This window comes from Rhamphochromis longiceps, linkage group LG19 (genome assembly GCF_057381845.1).
Source record: "Rhamphochromis longiceps isolate RC_006_pf linkage group LG19, R_longiceps_female_GT1.1, whole genome shotgun sequence".
NCBI lineage: Eukaryota > Metazoa > Chordata > Actinopteri > Cichliformes > Cichlidae > Rhamphochromis > Rhamphochromis longiceps.
Window position 1 is genome coordinate 27,661,316 of NC_140575.1, and position 26,945 is coordinate 27,688,260.

Sequence of the window (26,945 nt, forward strand, 5' to 3'; positions counted from 1 at the left end):
TTGGATGAGAGCTTGCATAGGAGGTGGGTCATACGTCGGATTTTTTATTTTTTTTATTTTTTGGTTTTGCTCCTCCTTTCCACTCACTGCTCTCCTGTGACGCTCTGCAAAGCAGGCCCTGCCACAGATCTTAGATCAGATTAACTTGAATCTTTTCTACAGTTCAGCCATTAGCAGCGGGTTTGGCATAATCTGACTTAGGATAAGCAGCTGGAAATAACTTACTCTGAGAGAGAGAGAGAGAGAGAGAGAGAGAGAGAGAGAGAGAGAGAGAGAGAAAGAGAGAGGCCCTGGCTCAATCTTCAAAGTCTTTCATTGTTTCCTCCTGTCATTTCTCCTTGGTTCTTTATCAAAGGGAGCTGGAGAAGAGGGTCAGATGGGGCTCTGGATTCAATGAGCAACACAGACAAGCGGAAACCACATGAGAACTGAGACCTGGACGGCTCAGGGTTGAAACAACAGTGGTCTCCAGCAAGAAGAGCCACAGAGAGCCAGTGGAGGCACTGCACACAAGATGAAAGACCCATTTATAGCATGTAAAACAATGTGAAATCAAATAAATATAAATAAGATGAAGCTACAATAAAATTTAGTTGGTGCCTGACATACTTTGTGAAAGTGCCTTACGAATCCCACACTGTTCTGAGCAATGGCAGGACATACAGCATTATGTTGTGAGTGATGCCGGCATTCTTAGTACAATTAGCTGTAAGCAGGAAATGAAAGCGAGAACACAGAAAATTAAATGCATAGAGACACAGAATAGAAACTCCAAACAGCAGTGGTTTCCTGTCTCACAATTTACCTGATCAGACAAATGTTAAAGTTAATTAGAAATATGAGATAAATACTACATATCTGAGTATGCCATGTTCTACATTAATCTGTAAAATGTAGTAGTCGGCTATGCTTATTTCTTCAGTTACTGTTAATAACGTGACAAATGTTTTTGTTTGTGAATAATTACTTTGGGAATGTTTACTTCAGCACAAGTAATTCTTGCAGACACTGAATGATTAATCTGCATTTCATCTTTACATAATGAAGAGGCTGTCCTGCTTTTCATGTGATTTATCAGAGGACACAGTGAAACCACATTCACACCACAAGACAGACTAGGCTTTTCATAACAGAAAGGGCTTCACAAAGCCATTTTCACAGTCATTTAAAAACAAAGGGACCATGCTGTGTTGCAACAATGGACATAGTCAGACAATTAATTGGAATTTAATGAAGAGTCCAACAAAAAGGCCAAGATGTACAGTATGTTCCAGCTATCCTGAATCTCTTATTAGTCAGTGTTCGTCCCATCCTGATGCCACTTAATGAATGTTGGACACGTTCAAATAATGTACAAATCACAATTAAGCAAACATAGAAGAAAATGGATTTACTCTAAAGGACATTTGTTGCACAAAAATGTTTTATTTAAAAGACACGTATATTTTGCTTCCAATGAGAGAGACTTTGTTACTTTTACAGTGGTCTTGAAAAATAGTTCTTCGGGCATTTTGAAGGTCTTTCAAAGTTTTTTCAAAGGACCATTTTCAAAGGAATGGTCATGTTTTTTCACTAAGCCACTTAGCACTGACCTATGAATCATTCAAGCATAAAAAAAGCCCCTAACACAAGGGATGAAAAAGAGTTGTCCCCACACATAACAGACAACTTAGCAAAACACCCTGTGTTGTACCAGTGCCAAAGACTTCACGCCCCAAGGACCTCAACAGCTACAGGCCGGTGGCTCTGACATCCCACCTGATGAAGACCCTGGAGCGGTTGGTCCTGGCTCAGCTTCGGCGCCTAACAAGCTCATCACTGGACCCACTTCAGTTTGCCTACCAGCCTGGCATTGGAGCGGATGATGCCGTCATTCACCTCCTACATCGTTCCCTCGCTCACCTGGAGACCGCTGGAAGCACTGTGAGAATCATGTTCTTTGATTTCTCCAGTGCCTTCAACGCTATTCTTCCCTCGGTTCTGAAGGACAAGCTGGAGAACTCTGGAGTGGCCCATCACCTCACTACCTGGATTTTGGACTACCTCACTGACCCGACCACAGTATGTGAGAACTCAGGGCTGTGTGTCGGACAGGGTCGTCTGCAGTACGGAGGCCCCAAAGGGAACGGTTCTGGCTCCGTTCCTCTTCACCATCTACACTGCAGACTTTTCCCACAACTCCACCCAGAGCTTCCTGCAGAAGTTCTCTGATGACTCTGCAATAGTTGGCCTCATCACTGATGGGGATGACAAAGAGTACAGAGGACTGACCCAAGACTTTGTGGACTGGTGCCAGCTGAACTACCTCCAGATCAACGCCAGTAAAACCAAGGAGCTGGTGGTAGACTTCCGCAGGCACAAACATCCTCCACTGCAACCACTGAATATCCAAGGTATGGACATCGAGGCTGTGGACAGCTACAGGTACCTTGGTGTTCATCTGAACAACAGACTGGACTGGACTCATAACTCAGACGCCCTCTACAGGAAAGGGCAGAGCAGGCTGTACCTGCTGCGGAGACTCAGGTCGTTTGGAGTGGAGGGTCCACTCCTGAAGACCTTCTATGACTCTGTGGTGGCCTTAGCTATCTTTTACGGTGTGGTCTCTGGTCATCTCTGCCGGGGACAAGAAGAGACTGAACAGGGTGATCCGAAGGGCCAGCTCTGTTCTAGGATGCCCTCTGGACCCAGTGGAGGTGGTGAGTGACAGGAGAATGGCGGCTAAGCTGTCATCACTGTTGGACAACATCTCCCACCCCATGCAGCAGACTGTGACAGCACTGAGCAGCTCCTTCAGTGGGAGACTGCGGCACCCACGGTGTGGGACAGAGAGATTTCGCAGGTATTTCCTCCCCACTGCTGTCAGACTCCACAATAAAGACTTTAACTGATCAAACACACACATCCACACATGTGCAATAACACTAAGTGCAATAATCTTCTCTGGCATCGTTGTATTTTTACTCAGTTGTATATAGCATTTGTATTCTATTTTTATCTTATTGTATATTTTATTCTATTTTATTCTACTGTGTATAGTATTTTATTTTATTCTATTCTGTACAGTTGTGTACTGTATTTATTCTTATTGTATTCTAATTTTTGCTTCATAACTTTTGCACTGTCCACTTCCTGCTGTGACAAAACAAATTTCCCACGTGTGGGACTAATAAAGGTTATCTTATCTTATCTTTGGCATATCTCGCAAGGCTGTGCAATGTGTCCTTAAAAATTTTGAGGAAACTGAATAAATGGATCACAGAAGCAAAATGGCTTAAAAACTGTCTACAGTAGATGAAGCAAAGGCCTGACACAAGATGGGATAAATGCATCTGGTTCTTTAGTTGATCCATTTACTGTTCCCTAAAGCTTGATCAGGAATGGTCTTAGTGGAAGGGAGGCTGTCAATAAGCCATTCTTAAGGAAAAGAACAAGGAGAAAAGGCAGAGGTACACCAAATTACACAAGAACTGGACTCAAAATGAGTGGCAACAGTGATGAAATTTGACATTTTTGGTTCAAATTATTGTTAGTATGCATTCAGGCTCTGTCATGGTTTGGGGCTGCATGCCAGCCAGTGATGTTGGAAGCGTCTGAGTGGCAACAGTCTAATTTCTTAATCTGACAAACACACTCTCAGTGCAGTAAAAGCACACAATGGTACATTATCAGTCATGAACTGTCCTCCTCAGAGCCCGAACCTTAACATTAATGAAGCAGTGTGGGATCATCTTGGCAGAGAACCGAACAAAAGGCAGCCAACATTCAAAGAAGAGCTTTGAAAGTCCTTCAAGAAGCCTGCAGAACAATTCCTGAAGACTACTTTAAGAAATGAAAAGAAAGCTGCCTAAGAGAGTTCAGGCTGCATTGAAGAATAAAGGTGGTCACACCAAATATTCACTTTCAAGTTTAATAGAATTGTACAAACTCTGTATTTGCCTTATGTACTGAAATTCCATGTATGTTTGCACATATTTCAATCAATCGCGACACCCTTTTCTCATTTTTCTAGCAAAATATATGCCTCAAGAGTTTTGCACAACACTGTATATTGCTTCACTTATAACTGAAAAATAAATGTCTTCATTATTTTAATAGGTAAAAATTTCTCTTGGCAAGTAATTTCTGCATTAGCAGGTACAACAGTAAGTTTGCTTTGGGTTCTCTGCACCTCATTACAGTGTGAATTAAAACTCATTGAAAAGAAGCACCCAGTGACACAGAGGAACATATTAAGCAATTAAAGCAAAGGCAGAGGCGAGGCAGGCCAAGTGTATTGCAGTTTTTATTCTTGTTGTTCTCTCTCTCAGGGGCCAAAGCCTCTCCAAGAGGTGCCATTACATTCCACAGCCATGACAACGGGAACCAGTATTTACTGAAAGCTGCCACTTACTTCTTGCAAATTGGACATACTCAAAAGCTTCAAATACCACTGTTACTCTATGGGAAATACTTCTGGTTTCTGAGATCTAGCGTATTAGTTCACTGTTAAAACTCCCACTCAAAACCCACAGCACAATTTATCCTATTAACATGTCTGATGGGTCAATTATACATTATGCCTCCCCCCTACTTCCTCCACTGTTGTACAAAAGTGTTAAAAACACAACAGTAAGCCATATTGTTGCACTTGGTGACACACATACAAAAATTGTCTTTTACTCAACAGATATACTATTTACACCTTTTTAGAGTCACAAGTCCAGTGAAGTCATACAAAAAGTAATTCGTTTGTTGAAAAAGAAATCTATTTGAATAATGCTACTTGTCTTATTCTCAATGTACAGTCAGCCATAGGGCAGTAAGACTTGAGATTATGCTAGAATTCAATGAAAAATCTCAACATTACAGCTCCCAAAATAACAGCTCTTTCATTTTCAGTCAAAAGGTGGCAGCACAGACTGGGCCATCTGTGCAAGAGGCTTCTGAAACACAAAGCTACTACTAAATGTTTTACTAACACCTGGAGCAACTTGCTGTTTACTCGCCTTCATTAAACATGCAACGTTGTCCTACTGACAAGATTTTGTCCATCTCACCAAATGAGACCATGTGAACCCACGGTTGCACTCCATGTAAGAAAGAAACAGACAAAAACTTTCATATATGCAGCAGCTCTAACACATGCATGACCTTTGTAGACTTGTAACATGTTTCACTTTTCATTACTCTCAAAAGCATACACACACAAACAAAATACATACAGGACTAAAGTAGTTTTGTCTGTAGTTTGTAGCTGTCTATTTTTATGTATTTGATTACTGTGTGAATTTATTGGGATTCAGTGTAATCTTGGGGCATATCTTATAATATAGTAATATAGAAGAAAACATTTAAATACTTTCCAATAACAGTGAAGAATATCAACCTAACCTCGGCTAAGCTCCTGCACATTGTCCTAATGAAAGACCTTCACAGTGAGCTCCTGCTCAGAGTAAGTCAGTAATTAATAAAGTGTGTGGGTGGTACTCACTTATTTTTTTTCATTCATTGATTAATAACTTGGTTTAAAAAATCTGCAATGAAAATGTGAACAATAATAATCCCAATCAAGTTCATGTACCGGTAAGTCAAGGTGTAACATGTACATATATCTTTTAGCATTTCCATTAATATTCACGTTAACATTTAAAGTTCTTTAGTCTCTGCCCTGCAGATGTCACTGATCTGGTTTTCATGAGCAGGTTTATTTGCAAGAACTCTCATTAAATCTCAGAAACGTGGGTGTTCGGGCCATTTCTTTAAGCTACATGTGGAACTCTCTACCTCCTCACATTCATGCGCTGGACTCATTGATATAATTTAAGACTGCTCTTCAAACTTTTTAAACAAGTTTATTCACTTTGATTGAAACCATAGCCATATTAGCCTTAGCCATATTCTGTTTGTTTTATTTAATTTATTTATGATACAACTTTAAATACTACTTTTAACTAACTGCTAAGCTATGCTCTGTCATGGTATATTTCAGGTTTGCTGTTTTAATTGTATAATCCCATTAAATGTATTCTTCTTCTTCTATTATTATTATTATTTTTATTATTATTATTATTATTAAAAAACTCCCAATACATGTCCAATGTGTATTCAGTGCCATCAATATGACTTATGTAATTTTCACAGTCATCAGACAGCTTTATTGATTTGCAGCCATCAGATCACCTCACTGCAGGGTTCAAGAGAACATTCAGTAACAGAAACACAAAGCTAATTATTACTTTTCAAATTATCATTAGATAAACTGCCACACTCTGCCAACCGTGTGCGTGTCTCACTCCACCCCTGTCTGTGCTGCACGCCTCTATTGTTCCTTTGTAGTGTCACCCACCTCATCCAGGTATGAGAACAAAGCATAGCTGGGTATAGTTTACAGGAAACCACTTAGGCCAAATCCTGTCTGTAATGTGGGGTGTAAAGAAAGAAGCCATGAAAGATTGATGCAAATGTTCAAACCTCAACCTAATTCAGAGTCAGCATCCGTGCACTATGTACCAACTGAATCAGTCAATGCTGTAAATTGGCAAACTGACAGTGGAACATGCTTGCTATAATTACAGGTGTCTGTTTGCTGGTTTGTTTAATATTAATACTAAACTGACACTGAAACAAGTACAAGTCTCCCATCGCAGTTATCCACATGGCTTGGCCGGGCTGTGTTATAACATTAGCTTATGCAACATTGTTTATCTGACACGATTAACATTACGGGCCATGCTCAAGCTTACGTTAAATGTTTGATTTGGAGCTTTCTTTTTTTTATTGTTATCCAGTGGCCCAGATTCAAAGATTCTTTCAGTCCATTCGTTCAGTGTTATCTTACATGAGCCCTCCATGGTGGGTAATATCTGTTTCTTCCAGGTACGATTGCAGATACAGCTGATTGCACATCATTTGCATTACAGATAAAGCTGATGGGCAGTCTGCTTAGATATAAATTATGTAGTGAGACCTCAAGGTTAAAAAGATGGTTATGAGGATCCACCAAGGCTATGAATTGTTAATATGATTCCCTTCATCCATAATGGCCAAACGTGCAATCTAAGATAAAGGTCAGCTTGTGTTTTCCAGAAGAAGTGTAGCTTATCTCTGCATATAAGCGAACTGTAGTTGAGCTGCATTTGTAGAAGACAGGAAGAAAAGAAAGACAGCTCCTTTTTGGGATACTGTATACTGAAGGAGGCATACCGGCTAGCTCGGGTAGCTTGTGTAGTTCTCTGTTAGCACTGAGGGGGAAAAAGGAAGTGCTGAACCTCTTCTCCCTCTTGACGGCCGATTGTGACCCTGGCTGCTTTACCCTCATCAGCTGAGTTGCAGGAGGCACTTTCTTATTGGAGCCCTGCAGAAATAAGAGTCATAGAGGAAGGGCTCTTGTTACTAGAGCAAGGTAGGGAAAGGTAGTTCCTGCCCCGAAGGAAATGGCACAGGAATTATTTTTCTCAAGTGTCACTGCAGAGTCCAAGGGAGGGGGAGGGGGAGAGGGAGTAGAAGGGGCGAGGGTGTTGCAGTTAAGGCTCAAGTTCCTTTCTGAATCAGATCGGGCGATTCTCAATTAAGCAACCTGATCACAGCCGGCGGTGTGCTGTACTGCATCTGCTGACAGAGATTGTGATGGACCTCAGTGGATAGAATAATTGAACATAGATGGAAAGGATACAGCTGTCAATGGGAACACACAGCAGGTCCAGGAGTCAATCAATCAGATCTTTTCCGAACTCCACTCAACATCACCGATGTACAAATGACAAGGACAAAAATAGCCACGACGATGGCTGGTATTACATGCAGAAGTCAAACAGGGCACAGTGGGGGTAAAAATAGGGATTGAATGCAAGCATTTTCCAAAGAAAATAAAGTCATAAGATCATGCCACAGGTCACATGAGTAGGTTTGCCTGAATTTCACGAGGACAAAAAGCCATTATACTTGAAGAACACAAATGCAACGCTCACAGAAAGCAGTAAAAGCAGTTGTAGTCAAGATAGCGTTATAATATGTGCTCATGATGCATATGATATGCATGACGTCTGAAAACTCATAAATCAACAGAAAACCTCCTCTTTGTCACTTATTAATGCTGGTAAAGCATTTGAACACAATTAGTACAAAGAATTGCATAAATAAACAATAAGTAAAAGTATCAGAGAAAATAAAAGTTTTGGCCTACAGACATTAGATCCATGTAGTAACAAATGCTCAGTAACCTTAACTTTAGATCCTCGCTGGACAGTGAGAAGTTTAAAAAAACTTACGTCCTGGTCGCCTGCAGGCCCATTTTTACTCCCAGATTTCTTGGATCTTCCAGATTTGGAGGAGTCCTAAAGAGTGAGCATGGGAATTAATAAAAAGAAAGAAAGAAAGAAACAGATACATGAATACAAATATTCAGCATTCCTATCCAAGTCCACTTTACCTTTTCTTTTTTGCTCTTGTGAGGCATGCTGACATGGGAATCCCCAGTGTCAGCAGTGAAAGTGTGGCCACACACTGACAGCAGGCTCCTGGTTAAAACACGTCTGCTCGTATACACTAATAATGAGGCTTCCACGACTGACCATTCAAACACCATGTGACTAAGTCGGAGCCGCAAGCAGTCATCCTATTTCTACGACGGCTGCACAGCACTACTCACCCTTTGTAGAGATGTAGTTAACAACTGAAACAAATACGGTCTATGTCCGCTGTCAACACCCAACTTACTCTGGTCATAGCTGCACTTTCCAGCCCTAAACGAATGATGTGTCTCCGGTGTCGCTTGTAAAAGTGGACCACCGCCACAAGAGGGCAGGGCTGTACATGGAAAACCGGAGGTAGCTCTCTCTCCCCGTGTGCTCTTTAAGTCATTTGGCTAAAGTTGCTGTAGGATCCAGTCAGTACAATCAATCTCTTGCTTTGGAAAACAGCATATAACAAATAAAAAATAATAATTAAGCGCACTTGTTTCTTCAATTTATGCCCACAATGCAACATCATTCCTACAAATCCTCAGGACTTAAGGTGTGACACATTTAAATGAAAGAAAATACCGATTGAATTTGGCTAAATAGTACTTTAGTTTAGTTTAGTTTTTTTTTTTTTTTAAATCTTGTATTTTTCCTTTTTTTTTTTACAATTAAATCATGAATGCAACGTTTGAACACTATGCTTTATTGTAACTGAGCTTCCGAATCAATAAGTCAACTGAGTAATAACAAAATGTAAAAAATAAATAACTTTTACAATTATTATGAAATTTCACAGCCTCGTTGCAAATTTCAAGTATTTTTTAAACTTTAGCTTTAAAAGGGTCTCAAAGACAAATCGTCACATCTATAAATATATAAAAACACGAAATTCAAGTTTTTCAGCCAACAGAAAATATCGTGAATGAAACTGTGTCTATCTAATCATGTTTGATACAACTTCCCCTCCTCCTTACCTGAGCTATCTTCAGTCATTGTATGAATGGAATTAACTAATTCTTTTTGCATATAACTGTTTCATTAACTAGCTGTCCTTGGCTGATTATCCCCTTGTTTTTATCCCCATTTAACTTGCTACGTTGTTGTAATAGGCGTTTTTGTCCATAGGGTGGCAGTGGTGCATCCTTTTGAACGTTGTGTAACGTTCATTCCTGGTCAAATGTATTTGCCCCAAAGCAGGTGTTAATAAGAAGATCAATATAAAATTTGAACCGAGGACAGACTCTTTCATCCGTGAGTGTTCTGTTGTGTGTAGAAAATTCAGCAATATTTATGTAACCCTGACAACCCAAACACCAATTACTAAGTGTAAACTTGTAGTAAAAATTAATTAAGCCAACCTCTGGGAGATTAGGCTTCTTGTTTTATTATTTTCATTCCCCGTCTCTGAAAACCTTATAAACTCCTACTTAAACCAGAGCGAGGATACAGTTCACCTCTCTTGACACCTGCCTCTTTTTTTTTTTGGGCAAATACAGTGAGCGCAGCGTTTTATCCTGACTGATTGGAGAAGAGAGTGCAGATTGACATGAGTAATAAATGCATGTGTGGGCTACAAACAGAGTAGGATTGTTTTCTATTCTGGTTGTTGATGCGGCACGCTGGCGTGTATTGATTAGGTTGTGAGAGTGTTCTGTTCTCTGAATCATTGCATTTCCATCTCCCTCCCTCTCTGTCCATGGTCAGAGCTTCTTCATCATCACAGTTTTATTACACGATGATACGGCTCCCTTCATTTCCTGTCTCACCAACAGCAATGCAACAACATAAGGGGAAAAAGGGTCTGCTTTTTGTGCCTGGGTGGATGAATGTGCATGAGAAAGCATAATCTGTCCTCTCCTCCCAAAGAAAGATAATAAGTGGAGTAGTTTTAGTCTTGTAATGACAAATTATCGGGAGTTTAAAGGGTGATTTTTTTTCTCCATTTTAAACTTCCCAGTAATCTCTTCCTGTTTATCAACTTAAAACTTAGCCACACTCTTCTCTTCTCCCTTTTCCAGACTCTTCATTAGACAGCTCTTTGTGAGATCGCCCTAATGTAAATTATTTAATTATTTGCTACAGTCACTGAACCTATTATACGGAGAGCTATGTAGCACAGTCAGTGAAGTGAGAGTTACCATAACACCAGGTTTTTTGTAAGAAAACTGTCCTGGAAAAAGAGGCTAATTAGGGGGCTGATCAACAAAAAGCTTGTTTATTTTTCCAGGAGAGGGAACAGAATGACAGGAGAGAGAAATGGGCCGCTTGTGATAATAGAAGAAGATTGCTTGAAAGGACAAAAGCGAATCGGTAGGTAGAAATGGCTTGGTTGACTGTAATCATTGTGCTTTATCACAGGTGCACGATCTCCATTGATAACACACAAATGTGTATTGATTATGTCACACAAGCTGGGACTCATATGCTGGTCTATTTACTTGCTTTCACCATGAAAGGGAACTGTGATTGTTCAGCAGGTTGATTAAGTGGGTAATTCATTTCATTTGGAATGAATCAGAATTAGTTTTGTGATCCTGTAAGTGCAACCACCAGCTCACAATTTCCCCTTTCACAGCAGGTTGAGTGCCTCAAACCAAAACCTGAATTCTCTTCTTAATGTTGTAAAAAGCTATCCAGTTAACTCGTATTATAAACAGAGTTTAATAATAACTAATGATTAAATGCAAAGTGGTTACAACTTCATGGTTCACTTTTATACCCTCATCCAGCCCTAACTATAAGTTCTATCAAAAAGGAAAGTTTTATGTATAATCTTAAAATTAGTGAGTCTGTCTCCTAAATCCAAACTGGGAGCTGGTTCCACCGGAAGATGGGCCTGAAACGTCCCATTCTGCTTTTGTAAACTCTAAGAACCACAAGCAAACCTGCAGTCAGAGAGGTGTTGGGATAATAAGCTGTCTTTAATATATGGGGTGCCCTAATTATTTGAGATTTAGCATGAGAGGAGAAGGGTTTCAAATTGAATTTTTAATTTAACTGGAAGTCAGTCAAGAAAAACTAATATGGGTGAAACATGCTCTCTCTTTCTAATCCCCGTTAGTATTTGTACTGTGGCATTTTGGATCAACTGAAGGTTTTACTAAAAAGTCTTTAGTTGATCCTTTACTAAAAAGCTTAAAAGGAAAGACAGTAGTTATGGCAAAACGATAATGTATAAACCAGAGTATTGCATCGGGGCATACTTATGTTAACATGATGCAGCGCTCTCACATCATGAATAGTGGTAGCACCCCGCTGCCTTCAGTTTGCTTCAGCAGATGACTGGCTTGATGATTTTGAAAAAACAACATGTACCACCTGCTTCTGCAGCATCGTCCTCCGGGATTCAACTTTCTGGTTTCTTCAAGGTGACCTTTAACTCTTTTCACCTGTAGCTATTCTCCGCAGTCACTTTGTTGTTTCGTGCCATCTCCACTTGGTCTCAACTCATATTCTGCAGGCTATGGCTCATGCTGCGCCAGCGTCGACCTTTTTTCCTTTCCCGTGGGTTTTGGAGAGCTCTCCAGATAGCTTTTCCCTGGACTTTACCCTTTGCGTTTGTGTTTCTGCCTGATATCTGTCTTTTACAGAGATTTTATACACTACAGGTTTTATCAGCCAGCCTGAAAAGTTCACATAACATATTTTGGTTGATTTTATATCTAAAAAATTTAGCTTTAACAAACAAACAACGTGATAATAATAATACTGACGCTCACATTGATACAAAAATCAAAAGTCAGGAGGTGATTTTGATAATATGATGAAAAATTACAGACTGGACCTTTAAGTAATGATGATAGCATGTGCCATATAAACAGAAACAACAACAACATTGTCAAGACATTAAAAAGGAAGGAATCTCAAATTTAAACAAATTTAAATATTAATGTTTGTAATTTGTGGAAGCAAAATGGACATTTTCAGTGAAGACAATGCAAAACATTTTCTCCAGAAATGAGTTTAATTGCAGGAAAGTAACATACATAGGTTTGGGGGCTTTTTTTTTTTGTCCCTTTACACCACCGTGGCATGGCGTGGTTTCTGGCGCGGCTGCAGAGGAGGCGGACACACCTGACCTCGATCGGCTCATCATGCCTCCCATATTAAACGTGTCAGGACTGGAGGAGTTTTGTTGTTGTTGATGTGTGGCTGGCAGCTGAAAAGCTGCAGCTGAGTATTGGCCCAAAGAGCAGCAACCAGGAATAAAAAGTGTGTAAACCAGTGAAATATGTGGTCGGGTCTGTCATTCCTTTTACAAACACCAAAGTAGATTCCAAATCAAACAATCAAAATGAAATCGACATGCAGCTTTAATTAATAAAGATACTGACACTAATAATGGTTGCCAGAAACATTTTGAATCCTCTTTCGGAGGAAAAGATATGGATGAACTTTGGAGCTGCAGACAAATGCATGACAGAGATTGCAAGAATTAAGAAATATATCTGGTTATAAAACATTTAAAACATCATCACATACATGAAGGATAAAAACAAAAACAGTCTAAATGGACTTGATTCAGGTTAAACACATGCACTATCCTACACAAGACAAAAGCAGAATGATTTTCATATCGCTTTATGTCCTACACTTGGGCCTATGATCATCCCTTCTAGCTAAAGCCCTCTATGGCCATTCATGTCATGATAGTAGAAGCCATTGTACTGTAGCTATGGATGTACACAATCAGTCTATTAAATGTGTAAAGGTTAGCACACTGGCTAGTGTATATATAGTGTAGAAATTTTGGGTTTATTTAGCCATAGTCTATGCTACTTAGCAGCAGTAGTTGTATGTAGTCAGTGTCAAATATATTCCAGCTACGTTACCTCTCGACGGGAGGACTGCACGACCATATTCATATTTTTGATACTATTGATGCAAGGGAAGGGAAGGGAAGAATGCAGCTGATTCCATCCATCCATTCTCTTACTACATTATACTGTATGTACTTAAAACAAAAGAAGAAAGATTAAATTCCATTTTATTTACATAGCACCAAGTCACCAAAAAAGTCACCTCAAGGCACATTATATTGCAAGACCCTACAATAATAGAAATCCCAATATTCCCATGACCCCCTTGACTGTGAATTCGGTGACAGCGGGAATGAAAAATACATTTTAACAGGAAGAAACCTCAGAAAGAAGTAAACTCAGGTAGGGAGCAGCCATCTGATGTAACCAGCTAGGGTTGAGGGGAGGCAGACAGAGTTTAAAAATAACTAATGATTAAATGCAATGTGGCTATTGCAGCAAAATACTGTCACACAAGACCAGAGGCACTTTTCTTTCTTTCTTTCTTTTTTTTATTACCAGTTATTCTAGTTAGATTTTTCATAGTTTACTGAGCAAACCTGCATGTTACACAAGCAAAGACTGATATCTGGCAGCATGTGGTGCACAGTGCAACAAGGTTTCCTACTTTACTGCAGAATCTCCTTGTCAGTTTAATGGAAAGACAAGTATCTACATTTCCAAAAGCATCACCATCTGAATTGCTAAAATCACATACAGTAATACTGTTTGTGACTTGCTATCTCTTCTAAAAGGGGCGGTCAGTTTGAAGCCACAGCTGTCATCTCAGTGTTACGTTCACACAGACACTGACACTGTCAATCTTTGTTTGTAATGAAAGAGATACGTTTTGTTCAGTTTACGTTCCTGCTGTCCCGAGTCATTTCTCCGACTGCTTCAGCGAAAGAAGAGTGCGCTGCTCTCCACTGGGATGAAAATTGCCAGTTCTTCAACCCCATGGTGGACATCACGAATAAAGTTGAATTCTCTTTCATTATGCAGATCAGTCCTTTCTTTTATTTTTTGCCTCTGGCTCCCTTTATCTGTTAAAACCAAAAAAAATTGGAAAAGAAAGACTGATCAAAAAGGCTGTAACAGCTGCAGCTGTCAGTGCCATAAAATGAGAAATAGAAAGAAAGAGCAAAAAGGCGATGGCTCAGAGTAAAGACAGGAGGAACATTTTAATCAGATTCAACTGCTAAGACTTAACATAAAAGTTTTTCTGTCTTCTTTTCACAACAGTCAGTTGATTGTTTGGCACTCTTGAGACAGTTCAGTGTTTTCTTACGTGTATGTGACATTACTTGTTTACTTATATGGACGAAAGTACTGTGTCACATATACATTACACATACAGGAGCAGGTTGGCTGTGGAAACATGCCGTGAAGCTTGCACAGTTTTGCAGCTGATGTTAATGCCAGCGGAGATCTGGACCAATACAGACTTTCACACACTATGTGTCATGATGACTAGGGTGGACTCGAGGGCAGCTACCTAGTTGCAGTGGGGCAAAAAAGTATTTAGTCAGCCACCAATTGTGCAAGTTCCCCCACCTATAGTAAACGTTTGACCTCTGTTATTGCCAACAAAGGTTATGTTACAAAGTATTGAGTTGTATTTTTGTTATTGACCAAATACTTATTTTCCACCCTGATTTACGAATAAATTCTTTACAAATCCTACCATGTGAATTCATGGATTTTTCTTTTCACATTCTGTCTCTCACAGTTGAAGTGTACCTCTGGTGCAAATTACTGACCTCTGTCATCATTTTAGGTGGGGGAATTGCACAATCGGTGGCTGACTAAATACTTTTTTGCCCCACTGCAACTAGGTAGCTAGCATTAGCTAAGTTTCTCCCTCCTGCTGGCTGAAATTATGATCCCTTCCTTTTCACGCTGATTTTGGGTTGTGGAGCCACAATTGACTTTATGAAATGTCCCCACTTTTGCTATCAAATGTTTAATTTGGGTGAAGCACCGTATTCTAAACGTCCTTAAAAACATTCATATTGCTCTTCTCCAGGGACTATTAGTCATATCTCTTTAAATTCCATCATCAGAAATGTAAACAATGACAAGATTTGAAGTTTCGGGCATTGTTCCACTTTCCTTCGGGTGTTTAATTTGAAATAAACCGATGCTTTCATGGTTTCAGTACACACTAGTACCGAGAGCAACGCACGAGTGTGCAAATTAAAAGAGACAGCTAACATTTAGCCTAACCCTGATTCTTTGAAAAATGCACACAGCAGACTTTAAGAGAACAGCAGCAAATCAAATATGCTCCAGTCAAGTAGTGCAAGTCTGCTTTGAGTAATTTCCTTAGAGAGAGCTTGTGATGGTTTATCTGTGGCTGCTGTGTTGGTGGGAAACGTGGACTTGTTGAAGGTTGTGTTACCATAGAAACAAAACAGGATAAAAGACAAGACAGGATGCCTTGCATATTTCCCCTTGAATGTTGCCTTTGAATGTTTTGTGATCCTAAACACCTTGTAAAATATTATTCCAGCTTGGATGGACTTTAGCATTCATAATTGTCTCATTTCATTACTTGACTTTTAGATTTAATGGTACCTTGACAAATGAGTGGGGAAACGTGTGGTTCATGATAGTGGCTTTTAAGAAAGCCTCAATTCTCTGGAGTTTCTATCTTGCTTTCATACCCCATATTTCATTAGAGATAAAGCTCAAGTGAAAAGCATGCTTCTGAAATGAAATACCACTGTCTCATTCAGTGAGTCAGTGGCTCCTCTGACTCCTCTCTTCTGCACTGCTGACTCTCTCAGAGCGACTTTGCTTTCCCGTTTTCCTCTATCCTATTCACATTTCTTCATCCTATCTCCTCCTCACACTATCCTCTGCATTCTCTCTCAGCCTCTGCCCCGTCCTCTCTGCTCGGGAGTTACTCAGGTCAGAAAATGAGCCAGCTGCCCAGGCTATAATCTGGGGAATACAGGCAGCTGAAGACCAAGACAGAGGTTGACAGAAAGGCCAGCTTTTCCTGGTTGATAAAAGGCTGTGCTCATGCCTCAAGTCAGATACCATCCAACCTGACCTATAAATGTGCTTGACCGTTAGAAAGAGAAATGCATCTTCATATCTAGAGAGACTCTATCGCCCAGAATGTGAAGTTCAGAATAACTTTGTAGAAGTAGAAATTTAAATTTGACTTTAAGACTCTGAAGAGAAGAGATAATGCTGTATATTGGTTATTTTGAGGTTAACAAAATTCACCAATAACAGGAGAATAATAGGAAGCCTTTTTACATCAATCATCTGTCTGCAAATAAACAGCTCTTTGAATGGGTAATTGCATAATTGTGTGTGGGTGTTGTGGATCGCTAATGAGGGTTTTGTTAATTCATGCTTAAAACCTTTTATCACTGCAGTGAAATTGTTTTGTGGGAGTTTTTCACCTAAGCCCTGAGCACAGATTCAGAAATGTAAAATGTGATTCTTGCAAGGTATGGATTCACTTAATTAGCCTTTAATGGAGTATTTCAAAATATGCAGAGAAAAAAAAGAGTTTTCTTTTGTCATTCTGCACTAATTAGTCCCTCAGTTATTTTTCAGGCAATACAGCGAGTATGGAAATTACTTACCATTTTATCTCGCTCCATGGTTGCATAGCAGCACTGTACAAAGACTGGAAATTAGGAGGATTTTTTTTTCTGTCGAAGTTAGGCAGAGAGGCAGTTCTTGGAGGATTTGTGTGCCCTTTAGGTAGCGCAATGATCTGATAAGTGTGTGTGTGTGTGTGTGTGTGCGCGCGCGCAATTTGGCTGCAAATGGTCAGGACTGTTCAGAATATTTCTTCCTGAGATGTCTTGTGTGCATGCTTTAAAATTGGAAGACAAGAAGATTTTCTGGAATAATAACATCCAATAAATTCATTATTTCTACCTCAGTTATTTGAATTACTCATTTTTACTAGTCGCAGGTGTTTATAGGAATGGAAATCTTGGCTGTCAGTATGCTACAATTATGTAGCATGCTTCAAATATATCTGCATGACATGGTAAGTAGCAAAGAAAAGAATGTAAATATGATATCTTCTAGGATATCTTCTTCTGAAAAGAAAGCCTAAGGGAATAATGAATTTCCAACTGCTGCTGCCTGAGGTCTGAAAAAGAGGACATTTTTATTCCAGGATGAGTTTTCCGGAGGAGCAGCAGCAGCAATGAAGTATTTATTGGAGCTGTCACTGTCCAGCGTAGGAGGATCACTGTGGTTGGGTCGTCCACTCAGCACTGCAGTTGCAGGCATTATGTCCTATTATAATTAAATGAGAGCTGAAACTATAGCAGCTATTAGCAAAGACAGACATAATAGAGGCTATTTTTCTATAATAATGCCAAAAGCCATATATTTTTGGAGTGATCATTAATATCAGTTTTTATTAATATGAATTTCTATAGGTGAAGCTTTTTTCATATGAATATCAGAGATTCTGGCTCTGAATAATACATGCTATTATGAAGATTATTGCTTTTGGTTGTCGCAAAATCTTTCTTTGTATTTATAAGGAGACCCAGTCTAAGAATGACAACACCAGATTAGTGAAGCTATTTGTTAATTGTGTGTGTATACAGTTTCATCTATGAGCAGAAAATAAATCACTTTGTCAATCTTTGTTCAGATAAATGTTTAAAAATGAGCATGTTTGCAGACTTATAAATAAATATGATTTCCATGCTTCGTGTTGTTTAGGTTCACCCGTGGTTCATCTGCTCTAATCTAGGTAGATAATCTTGAACAGACAACCCTTGTGTTGTGTTTGTGTGTGCCTGTATATATGTGTGGTATTCCTGACTTCCCTTCGCCCTTCCACTTTCTCTCTCTACTCCTCTCACCTTAAAACCCAGCATTTTCTCTGCCAGGAACTCCTCATTGTGATTAACATTGTTGGGAGCACAAGCCTACACACTGTCACTGGAGAATTTTTTGTATTTCCTTAAGTGCATCAATCCTTCACTGTGTGTTTGTATCTGTGACCTGTATTCAGTATTGGTGTCCTTTGCTGTTGTTATGGTAGCTGACATTACTGTCTGGCATTGCCGTCACTGCGTAAACAGGTGGGTAGATTTAAAAAGGGGGTTTATAAGGTTAATGTGTACTTCCTTGGTGACTGTCCAATTCCTTCATGAAAGGCTTTACCTGCCATGTGTTTTTTAATTGCTAAAACCCCAGTGACCAAAATGTTACAGTGACCTTTAGTCACCTTTAATATCATGACCTTTTCCTGTCCTGCATCTCAGAATCATCCAGAGGAGAGAATATAAAAGGTTAATTGTTGCATGACAATGTAAACCTGCAAGATCCACATTAGCGTATCCACTACAACTTAAAGGTAGGTAGATTTTGGACATCTCCGTTCTGAAAATCACAAAGGGAATTTTTTATCATTGAGATAGCAACAGAAATAATTTTTCTTCAAGTCTGTGAATTGCCAACACTTAAAAATTGACACGGTTTTGTAAACGGACTCAGGCGCAGACCAGGAGACTTTTGCAGAAACTGATGTCACCGGGTGATTATATATATAGGGGAGACCGGGGATAGTTGTAACATTTTTGACATTTCTGTCTGTAAATTGGAGCTCTTTTAAGGTAGTGGATTCAAAATGTAATGCAAAGTATTTACATGTCTCGGCTATTAAATAGTGCAGCTATTTTCTCTGCAGCACAATTACCCATTGCATGGTATGGTCTCAAACACAAAGAGTGAAATGTTACAATTAACCCCATAGTCTGGGTTAGTTGTAACATATCCTGGGGTAAAATGTAACACAATGAAATAAGGGTACTAACAAAACATTAACATGTAATCTTTGTTTATTCAACACATGAATGCACTTAGAGCCATTTATGTAGTTATGTGTGTGTGTGACAGAATGCAGAAATCTAACTTTTGAACATATACCAACCCCCCAAAAAAGACAAATTATGGAATTTTCTGCAACTGAATATTTCATTAATTTTGGTTGGTCTTCCTTGCGTTTGGCCTCATTGGTCCAGTGGGCATTATAACCTACAACTCTTGCACCAATTTTGAACATAACAATGAAGCTGAAAAAATGTAGTTGTTCACCAGCATCGCAATTCCATTACTTTTTATCATGGCTTACCTTGGTGTGGTTTGCAAAGTGCTTCAGAAAGATGAGGAAATCTGTTTCTTGCACCCATCCTGATTTATTTCCACTACCAATACTTCCTACTGGTCCATCTCTGACACAGTGTGGGAATGTGTATGTGTGGGAACACAAACAGTGGAGGAATTGTGTTGCCAATGGCATTAACCGCATATACAAAAGCGACCAGTGAACCTCTCTCTGCTGATGTCGTTGCCCCAACTTGTTTAATATAAGTTAAAGTAATAGTGTGGTAAGTTGTAACATCTGCATTATTGTTACAACTAACCCAGACTGTTGCTGTTACAACTGACCCAGACTCCTATAGCCATGAACTAGCTAACATTACAGCCAACGGCTAAAACATTAGCACTAAAGACCTACACAGAATATATCCCCATAGACATACAAATAACATAATTTAAGTTTGATGAGTTTAACTGCAAAGCAGATAATGCTATTAGAAATTGAAATAAAGTAGAAAAACTTACTTTTTGGCATACAAATTACTTTTTTTTCGTGTTAAATTGTTTGTGTTTGACAAAATGTGCTGATTTTTCACATGTGATAGCACAACTGAGTTGGGCATGCACAGGATTAATCACATCATTTGAAACTTAGCCCTGATTGGAGAAATTGGAAGTGTTACAACTGACCCACGTTACAACTATCCCCGGTCTCCCCTATATATATATATATATACAAGGTGCTCGGGGAAGGGGTCCGGGGCTCCAGGGGGGAAGGGTCCAAAACCACACTCTGCTCTTTCAGCCAACAATCCCACTCTTTTCCCACTCCAGTCGCTCCTCTCGCTCACTCGGGGGTACAGGGACGGGTCTGGGGGGGAATCTTCGCACACACACAGAAAATCCAATTAGCACTAGATCATAGGGAAACTCACAGACTTAGGCAGATTGCTGAAGCACTAATGCGGGTGACTCAAAGTTCCAGCAATGAGTAGTGTAGGTCTGCCATCTTAAAAAGCCCTTTGATTGTAGTAACCAGCGCCAGGTGTGATGATGAGCACAGGTGTGTGGGCCAGGGGCGGAGCCCACAGTGAGCACCGCTGTGGCCGGTGAAAGAGGGAGAGAGAGAGAGAGAGAACACAAGATCAAAACACATGTTGCCTAACATGGAATCAGCCGGTGAGGCATGGGGACCGTGACAAAAATGCCATTACACAACTGCATGTGTAATTGCTGACATTAGGGACAATATTCTTCACTGAAGCTCATTTTTTCTGTGAGGTGTATGTCACGCTCCTGGGTCATTTGACCCAGCATTTTGAGTTTTAATATATTTTGATATTTATGGTTTATGTTTAAACTCATTAGCTTATCTAAGTTCATTTCTATTTTGCCTATGTTGCCCTGTTATAGTTCATTGTTTATTAGATTCCCCTTGTGTCTTCACGCCTGTGTTTAAGTCTCCCTTGCCCTTCATGTGTGTCATGTGTGCATCTCATTATGTTTCCTGTTTTATTTTGAAGAGGTCTGGTGTCCCATGTTCATTGTGTTTAGGTTCACTTCCCTTGTGGCATCATTCTGTTGATTCTAATCAGCTGTTTCCCCATGTTTCCACTTCCCCTCATCATCTCCTGTGTGCATTTAGTCTGTGTATTTTCATTCCTTCCTGGTCAGGTTGTCTGTTGAGTTCTCATCATGTTTCCATGCTTTCATGCCTCCAGGTTTTTCCAGGTTTTTCCATGTTAAAGGTTTTGTTCTTTGTCTATTGTGTTTAGCATTTAGTTTTTCCCAGTGTGCATCTGCCTTTTGTTTTGTACCTTTTCTTAGGTTGGTGTTAAGCAGCTTAACAGACAACAAATATTTTTCTGAAAATGGTTAGGTGTGGGGACTGAACTGAAAATGAGTAAAAAAGCAACCAAAGTCCAAAGAAAAAGCCTGGAGAACTACTCAACACGACTTAAATGACAAAAATGCCTGGCTTTTTTGAAGCTTAAGACTTTTGCACAGTATTGTAATTTGTTATAGCTGTGTGTGTGTCTTGCACTGTTACACTGCAGTTCTTTATACTCTAATCCTGCTTTAAAGAGTTATCATCATCATGAGACTTTTTGTAACTCTGAAAACCCTTCAGGACCGGAGAATGAATCGCTGTATCACAGATCTTTGGAAAGCAGTACAAAGAAGTAAAAGATCTTCAAAAAGCTCTATGAAGGTGTGCTTACTGAAAATTTACTCAAAGATTTGTAGCGTTTGTAGAATCCACATCAAAGGATAAGTGGTCTCCACTGATTGCAAATCCTGGCTTTCTGGGCGTAGAAAATATCAGGTAGTATCACAAATAGAATTTGATAGATGAAGCCTCTAAGCTGAATACACACACAGAAACACTCAGAATGTTGCCGTTGTGTAACAGCACCCCGAGGATGCTATGTTTATATGTTTTATAAGTGGTGTTAATAGCATCGTTTGTTGTTAATCTCAAAAGAAGTTAGGCCCTCAGTACAATTGTTCTTTTTATCACGAGAGATTTAAGAGTGTTTGTGGCATTCAGTAATTTCCTCATTTTAAGGCTGGTCATGCTTTTGTGCAGTGTGCCTATCTCCACAGGGAGAAAAACAATTGAAGCGCACAACTAAGACAAGCTTAATACAAGATTAATAGTTTATCCTTATGGTGGTCTGCACTATGCTAAGTATCAGTCTGTGTTTTGTTTATACTCTATTTATGTACCAGCTTTCAGTGAGACGGGATGCTGGAACATTAAGACAACGACTGGCTTTACAAGGCAATCCAATTAAATTTAAAAAACAAACTAGCATTTTAACGAATGGTAGTTTGTTCAAGAAATGTTTGTTCAACCTATACAGTACATGGTTGAGTTTTGGATGTCATACCATAACCATGGCATTTTGTTGTATCCAGAAAACCAACAGTATCTTATTGTAAAAAAACGGATCTTGTACAATTGTACAGCTCAAAGATAAGAGAGGGAGAGGGTTTTTGTTCACTTTTTGTACTGATTTTCGCATTTTTGAATTTAGCCCCTTCAGCTATTTAACATGTTTTTGGCCCATCTGCCGTACACCGGTGTTCACTCTGTGCCCATTTTTGTGCTTGGTTAACCTTCAGTCTGTGCAGTTTCTTCAGCAAATCGTTCTTTTCCCCTACTCCCTGATTTTAACTCTTTGTGTACTCTTTATATGAATTTGAAAGTCTCATTTGGTGTTGTATGGTAAACTGGGTGTCTGGCATAACTGCCACCAGATAACTTACAGTGCTGATGCCAATACTTGACAATGCAATCCACTTGAAATAATCAAGAATAACTTACCTGTGCCACATGGCAGAGTTCTGCAGAAATGTGTCTGAAACTCATACATGTTTTAAAGAAATATTTTTATACACTCCTGCTGTTCTGTCTTCATACATTAAACATGAATTCTCAGCTCAGGTAAAAAAGATAAATAAAAAAATCTGTAGGTATGTCTCTGTGCACGTACAAGAGAGAAGGAATAGAACAAGATCATCTCTGAAACAATCCATTCACATTACTTATTTATTTGTAGTTATTTCTACACGAAAAGCACGAGTATACACAAGTGACTCTAATCTCAGTCGACTTAGTTTATCACTTTTTATAAGGCTATGATTCAAGGTTCACAGATGTGTGTGTGTGTGTGTGTGTGTGTGTGTGTGTGTGTGTGTGTGTGTGTGTGTGTGTGTGTGTGTGTGTGTGTGTGTGTGTGTGTGTGTGTGTGTGTGTGTGTGTGTGTGTGTGTAAAGACCTGCAAAGACTTTTGAACAGCTGTTACTTTCAAGTTCATGTGTTGTGGTCTTCAGGCACATTTGGCTCAGTATTTTTTATATTTCAGGACTTTGGTTCATGACTACATCGCCTACAAATAAAAAGCAGTGCTTTGAGACAGTAAATACATCCCATGCTTCAGTAGCTAGTAGAATCACCTTTAGCAGCAATAACTTGAAGTAATCAGTGTCCGTTTGACTTTATTAGTCTCTCACATCATTCTGGAGGACTCTTGGCTCGCTCTTCTCTACAGTATAAAGTCTTTCCACAATATTTTAATAAGGTTGAGGTCTGCACTTTGACTGGGACCTGAATTCTTTTCGTTCACACATTTTGTTGTAGATTTGCTGCTTGTCTTGGGTCATTATCATCATTGCCTCACATTTGACTCTACAGTACTCTGAATATGGAGGAGTTCATATTCGACTCATAGACTGCAAGGTGCCCGGGTTTTATGGCTGAAAAAAACATCACAAATCATCACACCTCCATCACTATCTGTTGGTGTAAGGCGTTTGTGCTGCAAAATGTGGTGCTGAACATCATGACCAGACATCTTCACGTTGAGTTTGTCTGTTGCAGAAATCTCTTGGTTTGTTCAGATGAAACTTTCTGCAATGTTCTTTTGGAGAGAAAAGGCTTTCTCCTGGCAATCTGTCTAAACAAGCCAGACTCACTCAGTCTGCTTCTAATTGTACTGTCATGAACTTTAACATTTTAACATCCTAAATGAGGCTGGAGAGTCTGCGATGCAGCTCTTAGGCTTCTTGCAATTTCCACAGTCTGACTTTGGGGTGAATTTGCAGGATGTCCACTCCTGGGAAGATTGTGGCACTGTTTTAACACATAACCGAATGCTCCAGATCAGCAAACAGCCAACTTTAGCTTTTACACTGTGCTGATCTGAACATTTCATGAGGAAGGTGCTGAGAGAATGTGCAAATATTTTTGTCATGACATTATGAAAACATCCAATTTGAGTTTATGTACGTAAGTTCGCCATTTAAACAAATCTACAGGACATTTTTATAGAAAATCTGCCAAAATACTTCTAACTTGATTTTTTTCTAAGTAATATAATGTGTATGTTATATACCAAGTGGTACTTTATTACACTTTGGCTTGACTTGGTTAACAGTTCAACAGTCTGTTGGACACTTTCATTTTGTGAGCTTGTAGGACTGTCACTTGCTTTAAATCCACTTACCCTCTTGCAGCTGTTTTCCTCTGTGCTCCCTTTCAGCCTTGCTCAGGTTGGGAAGTGGCAGTTCCCATCTCATAAGGTTAAGTGCATCCTGACATTTTGGTTTCACTGCTTAAGACAGCCTTTCGTTATCCGAAGCCATCTCCTGTCCAAGCTCATCCAGAGTGACAGGACTACTTTTGGCTTTCTCATTTTCTTCATCCATATAAATGTTTGGAGATAATTTTAGAGAACTCAGTTAAAAGAGGCACGTGCAGCCTAATTTGAACCCAAGATTATGTGGTATTTGTCTGAGCATCTCAGCTGTCTGAGCACTTCTTTTGCATCTTAACTTATCTTTGTACAGAAATTCAGTTTTCTGTGATTTGTTTTGATTTCTGCTCAACATTTATCTATGACCTCAGAAATCCCAAAGGCCATAGCCATCTTACTAATTGTGGCATGTTTAATTCTGTATCCTGAATTACATGATGCACAGACAAATTCAGGCAAATGTGACCTCTTTTCAGAGATCTTTGTATATTCACTGTCTAATTAATTTGACACTGTGAAGGCCATTAGCTTTCAAAACGATTACTTATTTAAAGTCTAGCTAGAATGTTAAAGGGAAAATCTGACTTCTGCCCTTATTAGCCGTCAGTGTGCATTGAAGCAGCAATTCTGACCTAAAACCTTTTCTGCTTTGATGACTGGGGCAAAATAAAAATAAAATAAATAACTATTAAAATGACTAAAATGATTGCTCATTTTTACACTAGATCGCGTTTCTGCATGTATGCAGTAATAAAGTTACATACAATTACCACCTGGCTTTGGAGTTATTGTCAGTTTTACAGAACATTATAAAGTTATGAGCTTGATTCATTTATTGTTTGACCCTCCTTTTACTATTTCAATGCTCCCATAGCAGTATGCATCTATTTTTCATGTCTAACAAATCTCATCTGTACTAACTGCCCAGCATTAAATGGTAGATGATAGATGCTATCTGATGAACATACTGAAACATGTGGGACGTGTAAAACTACAAACAAACAGCTAATATGTATTTATATATATGTTAATATTTATTTACTTGATTTGCAAAGAATCAGCTGTTTGTTTCTGGTGTTCACAACTTCAGTCTGATACTGAAGCTTTTCAAACAACAATCAACATATTTGCCTCCAGTGACACAAGGCTAAAGACCGACTGACTGATATTCTGATTGGCTGCTCTTCATCTGACATCTTTAAAGAGAAACTGGAGCCTATAAGCCTTGCCTCCTCTAACCCAACCTGTAATTACCACATATGGAAATCTATGCCAAAATGCCAAACAGCAAAAAGTAAAAGAAACATTTTGACAACCAAACATTGTTAATAGTTTTTAAATCAGATTTTTTCTCAATTCTGGTTCAAACCTAATACATATGGTTGCCTTTCTTTGTTTTCATGTTTTTTTAACTTCATCCATGTCAAAAATATATGAACGTCCAAGCATGTAACAGTATGTAAATAACAGAAAATGAGGAAAATGTACACCATTATCGAGATGCCTTTGCTGAGCTCAACAAAAAAAGAAGCATTTCATTAAAAATACATTTCGCAGTAAGAGAGCCTTACTCTGCTGCACAATGAGCTGAAGTATCAAAAAGCACACTTAGGAAATGTAAACAAATAAATTGCACATAAATAATATATTCATTTTAAGGGTCTGAGCTGGTGGTTCAGCATAATATCTTCAAAGACTGTCCATTACGCTGGGCGATTCATCCAATCATTGTCAGACTGATCTAGAGATAAAGTGAAGCTACCACAAATATGTACATGTATAGCCAGCAGTCTGTCCACCTTGTGCTGTTCCTCATGGTAGGGAGCTCAGGGATTCTCTAAAAGTTTGCAAATCAGTCATGGAAATCAGGCCTGTATTTGTGTTCATCAATAAATTACAAAATAAACAGAATATAAAACTGTAGAGTCACATAATTTCACATCTATCAACAAGGAAATCCCTCATTGTTGAATTTTTTACACTTTTTAATTTTATTCACTCAGTTAACATGAAGCAATGATGCTGATGCTGCTTATTTGTTAAGGAAAACGTTTTTGGTATAAACTGAATGTATACCAATTTAGTAAATTTCATTTAACCAGATTCCATTAAATGTAACGTTTTACATTGTACTCGTAGCAAAGTTATAACCAAATTAGTTCAAGTCATTATTTTGGGCAGAATTTCTTTTGAGTGTGCATAAAAAGTTGTTTTTTTTAGTCATCTTTTTATTTTATCTTTTTACTGTTTCGTCATGGTCAAATCACATGTCAGATCTGTTTTTCATTTGTTTGTTTCTAAAACATGAATGGGGAAATACATGCACGACTACTATAGCTATTATGCCTTGGTGGAAATGAAGCACGTGTAATCCATCACAAAAACCTGAATTAATATTTGGACTTGAAATGCAGTTTCCTTTTCAAAATCCTCACTTCTTCTTCAAACACGTCTACCTTTACTCACATGCGCGTGCACAGAGCTCCCACCACCAGCACACACATTTAATGCACACTTGCATACATGGACAAAGCTTTTCTGAGCCTTTAGAAGTTGGAGTCTTT

The 26,945-nt window shown here is 39.0% G+C and overlaps 1 protein-coding gene across 1 annotated transcript; it reads right to left on the bottom strand.

Moving 5' to 3' along the window:
* Nucleotides 1-4,287: 4,287 nt before the first annotated feature.
* Nucleotides 4,288-8,746, bottom strand: LOC146646956 (uncharacterized). The gene is made up of 3 exons (XM_085390872.1): nt 8,411-8,746; nt 8,250-8,315; nt 4,288-7,336 (listed from the first exon to the last, which is right to left on the bottom strand). Exons 1-3 carry the CDS (start codon nt 8,564-8,566, stop codon nt 7,013-7,015), a joined length of 546 nt encoding a protein of 181 aa, XP_085246998.1. The 5' UTR covers nt 8,567-8,746; the 3' UTR covers nt 4,288-7,012.
* Nucleotides 8,747-26,945: the final 18,199 nt, after the last annotated feature.